The sequence below is a fragment of the Drosophila biarmipes genome, chromosome 3L (assembly GCF_025231255.1).
Source record: "Drosophila biarmipes strain raj3 chromosome 3L, RU_DBia_V1.1, whole genome shotgun sequence".
Classification (NCBI taxonomy): domain Eukaryota; kingdom Metazoa; phylum Arthropoda; class Insecta; order Diptera; family Drosophilidae; genus Drosophila; species Drosophila biarmipes.
Genome location: NC_066613.1, coordinates 26753532 through 26765126, shown reverse-complemented (window position 1 = coordinate 26765126; position 11595 = coordinate 26753532). Strand labels below are relative to the sequence as shown.

Below are 11595 nucleotides of genomic sequence, written 5' to 3'. Positions count from 1 at the left end.
GATTACTAGAGGATGCAACCACAAACTCAAAGAGGTATCCCACGTCTAAATCAAGATAAAATTACTCAAGTTATGGAAACTAGAAGTGCAGTTTTAGGGTCCCATTCTGGAAGCCAGTGGAAATACGGAAAAATCAAACATGACAATGGGTTGAAATTTCGACCCTCATTAAATAAAGAAATTTGAACGTTAACTATTAGATAATTTAACCACAAACTCAAAGAGGTATCCCACGTCTAAATCGGGATAAAATTACTCAAGTTATCGAATCTAGAAATGCAGTTTTGGGTTACCATACTGAAAGCCAGTGGAAATACGTAGAAATCGAACATGAAAATGGCTTAAAATTTTGACCCTCATTGAATAGAGAAATTCAAACGCAGATTACTAGAGGATGCAACCACAAACTCAAAGAGGTATCACACGTCTAAATCAAGATAAAATTACTCAAGTTATGGAAACTAGAAGTGCAGTTTTAGGGTCCCATTCTGGAAGCCAGTGGAAATACGTAGAAATCGAACATGAAAATGGCTTAAAATTTTGACCCTCATTGAATAGAGAAATTTAAACGCAGATTACTAGAGGATGCAACCACAAACTCAAAGAGGTATCCCACGTCTAAATCAAGATAAAATTACTCAAGTTATGGAAACTAGAAGTGCAGTTTTAGGTTCCCATTCTGGAAGCCAATGGAAATACGGAAAAATCAAAGATGAAAATGGGTTAAAATTTTGACCCTCATGAAATAAAGAAATTTGAACGCAAACTATTACATAATTTAACCACAAACTCAAAGAGGTATCCCACGTCTAAATCGGGATAAAATTACTCAGGTTATGGAATCTAGAAATTCAGTTTTGGGTTCCTATACTGAAAGCCAGTGGAAATACGTAGAAATCGAACATGAAAATGGCTTAAAATTTTGACCCTCATTTTAAAGATATATTTTTATAAAAACTATTAGAGAATTTACCCACAAGCTCATAAAGGTATCGCACGTTTAAATCGGGATCAAATTACTCGAGTTTTGGAATTTAGAATTGCAGTTTTGGGTTTCCTTTCTGGAAGCTAGTGACAGAATATTAATTAATTCAAGAACATATTTATAGACATATCACATTTCCAAATTATGGAGTCTGGAAGGGGGCTATTAACTGTTGTAATGCAAATGCTGCGTAGTGCGAATGCACGGTGTATTTACACATACCGCAAAACATATGTTTCGGTATTTTTTGTGTATTGGCATTCAGTTTATTACAAAAATATCGAAATATATTTTGGTATATTTTTCACTACAGTAGTTAGGTCACACCCCACGTATATTCGTGCGTAATTTTCATTTATTTTGCTCCGCTTTCCTCCGCTGTTTTCTCACCCACGGTTCGCGAAAAACCCCAGGAATCGTTGGCAAAACAGTGGCAAACATATTGTGCGCGTTCGCGGACATAAATCAACCGATTTAGGCCATTCTTTTGGCCTCGTAGCAAAAGACGACGTCAGTGGGCGACGCGACTGGCGTCAGGTGAAAAAACGGGGAATCGAAAGAAAAACTGATAACTGGAAATTGAAAATTGAAATTGAACGGGCGCAGCGAAATTAAACGGAATTTGCAACTGTGAAAACGCTCGAAAGCGTGGAGAGTTGCATTTGAAAAAGGTAATTAGCGTGCCAATTAAAAAGGAATTGTTCGCTTGTGCTTGTGTGCGTAAAAGTTGTTTTCCCTGAAATGGCCAAGTTGTGAATTACCCGACTCGATGACGAAATTATTGAGTGTGTGCCTTGTTGTATGTTTTTATTAACATCTGCGTGTGTATTTTTGCATTGATAAGCACGGTGCGAGTGTGTGTGTGTAAGTGGAAGAGCGAAAGATAAGCTTGTGGTCTTCTTCTTTCTTCACTCTCCAAAGGTCGTCTTCGCATATGTTTTATTTATTTTTGTTTTTGCTTCAAATTCAATTAACCCGCTGAAGCCCCACAAAAAGTTTTCCGACCACCCACTCCCTCCATAATTAGCAACTTCCCCTTCGGCCCTCTTTTCGCTGGCATTTGTAGCAATATGGCCTTACTCGTCTTTCGCCACTCTTTTTGGAGACTCTTCTGCTTCGTCGCCTGGAGACTTAGCTTGGCCAATTTCTGTATCTCTCCGCCAGCAGCAACTTGTTGTTGCTTCTGCTTTGTGCAGCTGATTGTGTTTCACTTCAGCCTTCCCATCTCCTCTTCTTCTTTTGGCCATTTACTTCTGGTTTTGGTACGCAAATTCAAGCCTTAACATTTAACGTTTTGCGTTGTGCTCACAAATTTCGAGTTCAACAATGCGAGTATTATTAACTTTTGCACGAGTTCGTGACTCATTCGTTATCTCAGCCGTGATTCTCATTCCCCTAATGGGAAACCCTTGTCAACGACGTTGAACTACTTGCAATATTTTCAAAATAAGCCTAGTTAGTTCTATAAAGCTATAGTTTTTTTATTTCGTTTACACACATTACAACTTCCCCATATTTAGATTCCATATGCCACCCATATTGTAGTTTATTTAATTTCAAAAAATATATTCTATATATATTCCATAACTATGTTCTAAAAAAATCGTATGACTATATGGTTATCTTTACAATCAAAAATGTTTTGTACAATTCCAATGGTAGAACCCCATTCATTCTATTACTAAACAATCCCTTGTGACGTTAATAAAGTAAATATATATATATTCTGTATGACATTGATATTTCCGCAAATTTTTTTATTTCTCTAATTGTATATAACTTCTATAGAAATAAATAAAGAAATGATTTCGTAGAAAAGTAATTAACATTTTAATGGCTTTATGCATTTTTGCCCTTTTCTGTGAGTCACAATTTGTTATCTGATGTTAAAAAGGAGTTCACCACTTATGGCACCCCCAAATTGTCTTGTTGTCTTTCTCTAGTAACGATTTCTTACTTCGAATTTATCAGTATAATTTACAATACCGTTCAGGTAACATTCAGTGTTGAATACACGGATTTATTTCACCGAAACGTTTCAAACCCTTTCTATCAGTGTTGAGTAATGAACTATGACATTTGAACTGACTTCCTGTTTGTCATTGCCGATTTTCACTCCGGACTGCTTCTTTTTCGTTTTGGCCAGCGTCAAGACATCCACACATTGCAAGCTGAGGCAATAAGATATTTTCCAGAGATGAAGCTGAACATTTCCTATCCAATCACCGGCTGCCAGAAGCTCTTCGAGGTAGTGGACGAGCACAAGCTGCGTATTTTCTACGAGAAGCGCATGGGGGCCACTGTGCCGGCGGATCCTCTGGGCGACGAGTGGCAGGGCTACGGGCTCCGCATCGCCGGCGGCAATGACAAGCAGGGGTTCCCCATGATGCAGGGCGTCTTCAGTCAGCAGCGCGTCCGCCTGCTCCTCAAGTCCGGGCAATCCTGCTACCGTGCCCGTCGCGACGGCGAGCGGAAGCGCAAGTCAGTGCGCGGATGCATCGTCAATGCCAACATGTCCGTGCTGGCCTTGGTGGTGGTGCGCAAGGGCGAGCAGGACATCCCCGGCCTCACGGACATCTGCAAGCCCAGGCGTTTGGGCCCCAAGAGGGCCAGCAAGATCCGCAAGGTCTTTAATCTGGCCAAGGAGGACGATGTGCGTCGCTATGTGGTCCGTCGTCCTCTGCCGGCCCAGGAGGGCAAGAAGGCCACCACCAAGGCGCCGAAGATCCAGCGCCTGATCACCCCGGTTGTCCTGCAGCGCAAGCGGAGGAGGATTGCCGAGCGCAAGAAGCGGGCTGCCGCCGCCAAGGAGTCGGCTGCCGAGTACGCCAAGCTGCTGATGCTCCGCAAGAAGCAGTCCAAGGCCAGGCGTGAATCGGATAAGCGCCGCCGTTCGCTGTGCCTGCGCAGCTCCAAGTCGTCGGTGAACTCCAAGTCTTCGGTGAACTCCTCCACTTCGGTCTAGGAACCCGCATCGTTAGGATCTCAATAACTATTATCAAATAAAATGGAATAATACTAGATATTCAATGCACATTGTTCATATCCAATTGTACATCTCGCTTAAGATTTTATTTGTGGTTGAGGTGTTTGTATGTACTGTCGATATTTACTTGGTTGAATATTATATATTTACGATGCTTGTATGCCTCTTATCGCCTCTTATTCTCTAGGGAGTCGCTACTCCATGCTGGAATTTGTTTTTAAAGTCGTTTCTTTGAAAGTTCTTAATCTGTATTCAACATAAATTTGTATTTATATGTACATGTATGTTCCTCCTGGACCTCTTATCGCTTTTCTAGTGACTCAATAGTCCACTTGACATGCCACATGTTTTCGTTCGACCAAAACTTTCGGTTTTATGTACATACATAACCAATTTCGATGCACTTTGGCGCTATTTCCGTACGGCTAATTAGCTTCGCTGCTGGTCTCTCTTTGTCTTCTCGCAAAGCTCCCCATTTCTAGATTGTTTTTAAAGCGATTTCCGACCCAAAGACTCGCTCCCCGAGCAGATGCACTCTATAGAACCGCCACTGCCCCAAGATACATATCAAATATGTACTCTACTCTGCTCGCTTAGCACTTGTTTATTGATTGGCTGGCATTCCCGGGCGGGTGAAATCGATATGGAGCAGTTGGAAGTGACCCTGAGACAAGGTGGAAGGTGCAGAGGTGGCCATAACTTTGCTTGGCTGCGCCAGGAGTCCATTATTAATATTGGATTGCGTGATGATCTAATGCGCGCGCCTCTGTCCCTCTGCTCCCAAATCCCATCGCCTCTTTCACCACCCATCACCCACCGCCCACTGCCCACCGCCTACTCCTCTGTTTGTTTTTGTTTTTTGCTGCCGCTCCACATGCTCTACTTTGTTTCTTTGCTGACCCAATTCGTCCCAACATTGTTGCAGTGCTGTCATCAATTTTGGAGCAACAAATCAGTGGTTTATGTGTGGAAAAACATGTGTTTTTGAGAATTTATATTGTTTTTACTTGCCTAGTGATTGAAAATAACATGTTAAATCATACCTATTTAAAAATTGTCTAATAAGTATACCACTAAAGACTTTTAATTGTATTTCATGCTCTACAAGTAATCTACAAATGTACAAAAATATAATTATTCATAAGCCATTATTCAAGCTCTGCACATGACTGATTCACATACTTTCTTCGAACGTGTTGTTTTGAGTTTATATAAGCGCGAATAAGTGGTTTCCAAGGCAAATGTGATGAAAAATAAGAAGAACATATATTTATGTCTTAAGCCTAACTATAATATAGCTAATGGCCCAACACAGCCGGGGTGAAAATGGGTTTCGTGTCTCCGAGTAGAATGTCGTTTTCGTAGCAATGTTCGTGTGAAAGTCGAGACGAGAACGTAAACATTTTTGCCTGCCTAGCTGTCTGCCCCGAACATTTCAACATTCCCTATCATAATTCCCCAGCCCAAGTACAACCCACTCTAATCCCACTTTCGTTTCGGATTCCATTGCAGCATGAGCACAACCGCCGCCAGTCTCATCGAGGCGGCTCTAAATGCCAGTGGTGGCAACGGCACGGCTACGACTCCGGGATCGCTAGAGGCCACAGGGAAACCCAACTACGTGGTGCAGGTGAAGAACTCCCTGATGAACACTCCGCTGGACCCCCTGCTCCACGTGGGCGACGGCATCTTCCTGCAGACCAAGACCGCCCAGGTTCTAGCCGGCGTCTGCGTCTGGGCCGCCTTGTTTATCACCTGTCAACAGGTAGGCTAGCTCGTCAATCATTTACCTGACTTGCTTACTAATTGAGGAACACCCCTTCATTCGCAGATTTACCAGCACCTGCGCTGGTACACGAATCCGCAGGAGCAGCGCTGGATCGTCCGCATCCTGTTCATCGTGCCCATCTATGCCACCTACTCCTGGATCAGTCTGCTCTTCTTCAACTCTGACAATGTGTACATCTACTTCTTCACCGTGCGCGACTGCTACGAAGGTTCGGCATATGCAATCCCCTTCTACTGGCCATTAGCTAATCCATTTCCCACCCATAGCCTTTGTCATCTACAACTTCTTGTCGCTGTGCTATGAGTACCTGGGCGGCGAGGGCAACATCATGTCGGAGATTCGCGGCAAGCCCATCAAGACCTCGTGCCTGTACGGCACCTGCTGTCTGAAGGGCAAGACCTACACGATTGGCTTCCTCCGCTTCTGCAAGCAGGCCACGCTGCAGTTTTGCCTGGTCAAGCCGCTGGTGGCCTTCATCATCATTTTTCTGCAGGCCTTTGGCCACTACCACGATGGTGATTGGAGGTAATGGGTCTTTATCTTTTATACCCCGAGTTATTGTATCTTAAATGCTGGTATAAACCAACGCAGCAATGGATTTGAACCGCGAACGTGCGCCATAAAATGTAGATATGGCGTAGGAAAAGCTTTTTATGCCAGTATTCATTGCCTAACATTAAATTATAATGTGCATATGTAACATTTCTGGAGGCAAAGATCTTTGTTGCAAACGCAAATATGTGTCTTGGATAATCCCACTAATATCTCCTCTTATCTCCCCTGCAGTGCTGATGGCGGTTACATCTATATCACGATTATCTACAACATCTCCGTGTCGCTGGCATTGTACGGTCTCTATCTATTCTACTTTGCCACGCGCGACCTGCTGACTCCGTTCGAACCTGTTCTGAAGTTCTGCACCATCAAGTCGGTGATCTTCTTGTCCTTCTGGCAGGGCGTGGGTCTGGCCATCCTGGAGAAGGCCAACGTCATCTCGCCCATCGTGGACAGTGCAGGCACTGTCACCGTGGAGCCCGGTACTGTCTCGGCCGGCTACCAGAACTTCTTCATCTGCATCGAAATGCTGTTCGCCGCCATCGCACTGCGCTACGCTTTCCCCTATCAGGTGAGTCCCGGAATGTCGGAGTGGGCCAAGATTCGACGGAGCTATTTAGGAATTTTGGTGATTAGATAGGGACTGAGTAAGTGCTTTTCTGGGTTAGTTTTGGGCTTTATCAGCATTCATGTAATGATGAGATGGCTGGAAATATAGTTCTTTTTAGTTAAGACAATGTATTTTGAAAAACGTAAAGGAATAGTTTCTTTAAAACATGTATGGGTCATAGTAATATATCATATTGTATTTATAGGTCTACGCACGAAGCTGCATTAGCGATGGACACGGACGCTCTGTCACCATGCAGTCCATTTCCAGCAGTCTTAAGGTGAGATCTTTGACTTTTCTTGGGATGCCAACCATCTAACGCTTTATCTTCCCACAGGAAACGATGAATCCCAAGGATATTATGACGGACGCTATTCACAACTTCCATCCGCAGTACCAGCAGTACACTCAGTACAGCTCAGGTTGGTCTCTTTACCCACTTTCTCGACCTTTTAGCCCAAGATCTCTTTGTGCTCGTGTCTGTGGCATGTTTCGTTCCTTTCTGCGTGCCTGCCAACCTTATCTTATCGTTCTTGTGTTCTGTTGCTCTCATTTAATGCATTTCGATGCCTATTTCCATTCCATTCCATTATCATTATGTTTTTCACACTTTTGTTTTTCCTTCTTGTTTTTCTTATCTTTTGCAGAAGTAACCTCGGCTCAGCGTTACGAAAAGCTCTAAATCACTATGAAAAGCAAAACTCTAGCGATGCTCGCTACTAAATACTAATTGCAACCACAATTCCACAATTCCGAGCAGGAGGCGATCCGAAAACAAAGCAAACAAGTGTACTTAAAGCCCTAGCTTGAAACCCACCCTCCCCCAAAAAGCCCCAAGATAGCACATTTAGAGAGGAGATACGTACTAGGCCTAGTTACTTACTTACTCACTCCACAAAATGCTGAAAGCTGAACAGAAATTGCCTTTTGAGTTTAGGGCTCTTAGCCTTCTTCCCGCTTTAGGGATCCGCGCGCCTCTATATGTCTGTAACTCTGTATTTCTTATGTTTACACTCTACACTTAGTCTAAGCGTTTTTTAAACAACCTATTTAAAAGTTAGCTATGTACGAAACGAACTATAATATTGTACAATATTATGTATTTGTAAACAAAGATTTTATTATACTGTACGCAACAGCAGTCTTCAAGTTAGATTCCCCTCAGCATTTACTTACGTATTTTCGTTTCGCTCAAAGATACCAAAAACCAAGTTTTTTCCTTCTCTTATTTTGATTTCCCTTTTGACCACATTTTTTGTGATAAGCTCTCGTCGTGCTTCTATTTACTTCTGTTTGTAAATGTTTAAACCAATTGTATAAAATATCTAAAGTATCTAGCAATAAATGTACGATAAGCTTGACAACCGTTTGCCTGCCTCGTTTTCTTCGTTGCATGTTTAATGGCCTCGTTTTAACTATTCATCATGCTTGTGCCTTGATTAAGAACTTAATCATAGATATTTTTTAAAGGATCATATAAAAACTATCTTATATAGTACATTTAGGGTGTCTTTTTGTATTTTTTTTTATTATTTGCAATTTTAAATGAATTCAAAGAATAAATACCTCTTTATAAAGATGTCAGTTAATACACGTTATTTATTTTCTTTTAGAGAACTGTTTACAGACAGTAAAAAATAAAATTATTATTTTCTACATTTTCTCTAGTTAGTAGATAATTTAAAAAAATTGATCCTTAGGCATGATAATCAATTTCATTATACAATACCTCGCTCCCCTAAAAAACATTCAGTTATTGATAAAGTTGGCTTCCTTATAGTTATATTTTTAATGTGGTGGACTTATTCCAACATATCCCCTGATCAAGGCACAAGTGTGGTCAGCATGGCATGATCTGACGGCCCCTGTACATAGCTATAGTCCCTCGATCCGTGTGACCCGTCATGATTAAGCCCATTCCCCCTCCACTAACACCCAAACAGGTGGCAAGAACTCGCGCGGCATTCGGGTCTCCAGCTACGATCCCGACGACCCCAGCTCGGGAGCAGGATCGGGAGCCGCGCAGGCGTCACAGCCCACCAGCGGGGGCTACAACGCGGTGGCCACAGGACCAGGATCCGGAGGCAACGGCGGCAGCAACTGCATGGCCTCCAAGACGCTGGGCAACCAGCGGAAGTTCCAGCCCGGCGGCCAGCGGGTGGCGACCATCAGCCAGAACTACAACGAGAAGACCATGCTGCTGAGCAGCGACGACGAGTACCAGTAGAGCGGTACCCAGGGGATCGGGATGGATGACCCCACTTATTGTTATCAAATTCAGTCTTTCGTTCGGATCCGATTCGATGGGACTCGATTCGTCTCCCCAGTTGGCCGATTCTGTCGCTTGTACAATAATCTTAAGTAGCCGAGCAGCACTAGCGATCATTTCAACCTATTAGGCAGTTAAAGGGATGCAAGGATCTGATGTCTCGTAAAGTAGGAGGGTGTGTGGATGGCGGGATGTAATCTATGGATAGTTCAGGGACGTCTGAAAACAGTTTTTAGGCCATGTGGGCCAGCGTATTTAATTTTAAACTAAGAAGAACCAATGTTAATGTTCGGACTTGATTCTTTTCGCTGGAAACATCCGTAGATTACAATTTGCATCCATAGTTGCCCACAATACGACCTAATCCGCGCTAAGATGTTTTGTAATTTTACACCGCATATGTAATTTGATTCGCTTCGATTCCATTTCATTTACCTCGTGTACATTTGTCGGGCAATTTAATTGTAAAGCGAACCAAAAACTGAATAGAAATCAAAAATAGCGAACAAACCGAACTGCAAATGCACTCTTGCGTCTCACGAACCGTCTACAGGCTGCTTCTACAATAAACCGCGGACGAAAACTGGCGGCAAAGCTGAGGAAAATCTACACACAAATATATTTATAAGCCAAGGCTACTTTTTAAAGCAAACTTAACACAGTACATAGCTAACCTATAGCGAATTCGTTAGTTGAATGAATGAGACCAGGTCCAGAATTCAGATTCCACGTAACAGGAGCCTCTCCGGCCTCGAGATGTATAAAGAATTTTACCCTGTACAGAGAAATGAAGAAGTCCACAACATTGGCGACCAGCTCCACAGGCAGTCGAGGGCAGTATTTTGATAACTAGCCAGGCTTCCCGTCGAAAATACGCGTGTGTCTGGACCGAGGCAGGGGGCGGAACCGGAAAAACCATAGGAAAGTCAAATTATGTATAATTATCGGGGGCAAGGAGCGAGGGAAAACCAGAGCAGTAACGTTTTTATGTACATTTTTCGTTAATAACATGAAATGAGAATAAAGTAAATGTCATAAAGTACTCTCAATCCATTTATGTATATAATATTTAAAGTGTTTTGATACTACGTGATGGACTTGGTTTACGGCTAAGTGGGTGAAATATTTTCTTTGACCCGCATAATCACTTAAAACTTTCTTATCTCCCATGAGCTTAGACCATGAAGCAGCACATATGCTTACTTAGTTCGGAATCTAAGTCGCACGGTCAGCATGAAGCCGAGATTCCTCGCGGTTCTTGCTCCGTTTCTGGTGTTTGGAGTGCTGTTCGTTCATTCCGACGAAAGCCCGGCTCTATCACTGTTGGAATTCAAATGCGATGAGAATTGCACTGCCATGCTCAACGCCTTCATCACCCACGCAGTGCAGTACACAAGGACTGCTGAGGATTTGCGGACCCAGTTGAGCGCAGTGAATGAGACGCTCCAGACCAAGGAAGCCCTGCTCCAGTCGGTGAAGGAAGCCATAAAGCTCCAGGATAGTCGGCTGGCTGAAGAACTTGGCTTCAATGCAACCAGCGAGTGTCCCCGTGGTCTCAGCGGCACTTACACAGCCAAACTGGAGGGAGTGGGATACTTCGAAGTGCCCTGCCAGGAGCACGGCTGGATGACCATTCAGAAACGGTCCGACGGATCCGAGAACTTCAATCGGTCCTGGCAGGACTACAAAGACGGGTTCGGGAAGGTGACAAGGGAGTTCTTCCTCGGGCTGGAAAAAATCCACCTGATGACAATGTCACGACCTCATGAACTGTACGTCGGACTTGGGATGGCTAATGGATCTTCGAGCTACGCCCATTTTGATCATTTCGAAATTGGCAACGATGGAGAATCGTACGTGCTGAAATCCGTAGGGGCATATGATGGTACAGCCGGAGATTTCCTAACATCCAACCTGAACTGAAAGTTCGTTACATTTGATAGGTATAGTGGCACTGACATGTATACCTGCGAACAAGGTGGTTGGTGGCGGAATGATTGTGGTTTCAGGTAAGTAATTTCGAATAAAAGTATTCAACATCTAAATTTAAGCACTTGAAATTACAGCACTCTGAATGGGAAATACTACAGAGGTGATACTACTGCAAGTGGAATTTATTGGACTGCCCGCGAAGAAGGCAATTATACCAGCTTGCTTGCCTCTGTTGAAATGATGATTAGACCCAAACAGTCATGATTTTCTTTAAAACCAAATTTTAATCAAAAATAAATGATATAGGGCCTTTAACGCTGTTTGTAAATCTCTTGGGAATCGAATTGTGTTCGAGAACTAAACTCTGCTTTTGTAGTTATTTCTTTCAGTAGGTAGTATTTTATGAGGTAAATGCTTGTGCTCGGCACAACCCTTATATTATTAACTGGTTATAATTTATAGTTCCTAT

The 11595-nt window shown here is 43.0% G+C and overlaps 2 protein-coding genes across 4 annotated transcripts; both read left to right on the top strand.

Annotated features, from left to right (window-relative positions):
- Positions 1 to 1507: 1507 nt before the first annotated feature.
- On the top strand, positions 1508 to 10236 carry LOC108030379 (transmembrane protein 184B). Of its 2 annotated transcripts, none has more exons than XM_017103252.3 (8): positions 1508 to 1656; positions 5484 to 5736; positions 5803 to 5968; positions 6027 to 6285; positions 6547 to 6886; positions 7131 to 7205; positions 7263 to 7347; positions 8869 to 10236. In XM_017103252.3, the coding sequence occupies exons 2-8, from the start codon at positions 5485 to 5487 to the stop codon at positions 9150 to 9152; spliced, it is 1461 nt and encodes a 486-aa protein (XP_016958741.1). In that variant the 5' UTR covers positions 1508 to 1656; position 5484; the 3' UTR covers positions 9153 to 10236. The 2 variants fall into 2 exon arrangements, with proteins under 2 accessions (XP_016958741.1, XP_016958750.1); XM_017103261.3 differs by lacking the exon at positions 8869 to 10236 and adding an exon at positions 7573 to 8294.
- Positions 1509 to 4131, top strand: LOC108030389 (40S ribosomal protein S6-like). 2 transcript variants are annotated; one of them, XM_017103275.2, is made up of 2 exons: positions 1509 to 1656; positions 3132 to 4131. In XM_017103275.2, the coding sequence occupies exon 2, from the start codon at positions 3183 to 3185 to the stop codon at positions 3948 to 3950; it is 768 nt and encodes a 255-aa protein (XP_016958764.1). In that variant the 5' UTR covers positions 1509 to 1656; positions 3132 to 3182; the 3' UTR covers positions 3951 to 4131. The 2 variants fall into 2 exon arrangements, with proteins under 2 accessions (XP_016958764.1, XP_050742104.1); XM_050886147.1 differs by lacking the exon at positions 1509 to 1656 and adding an exon at positions 2824 to 2978 and having other exon boundaries at positions 3042 to 4131.
- Positions 10237 to 11595: the final 1359 nt, after the last annotated feature.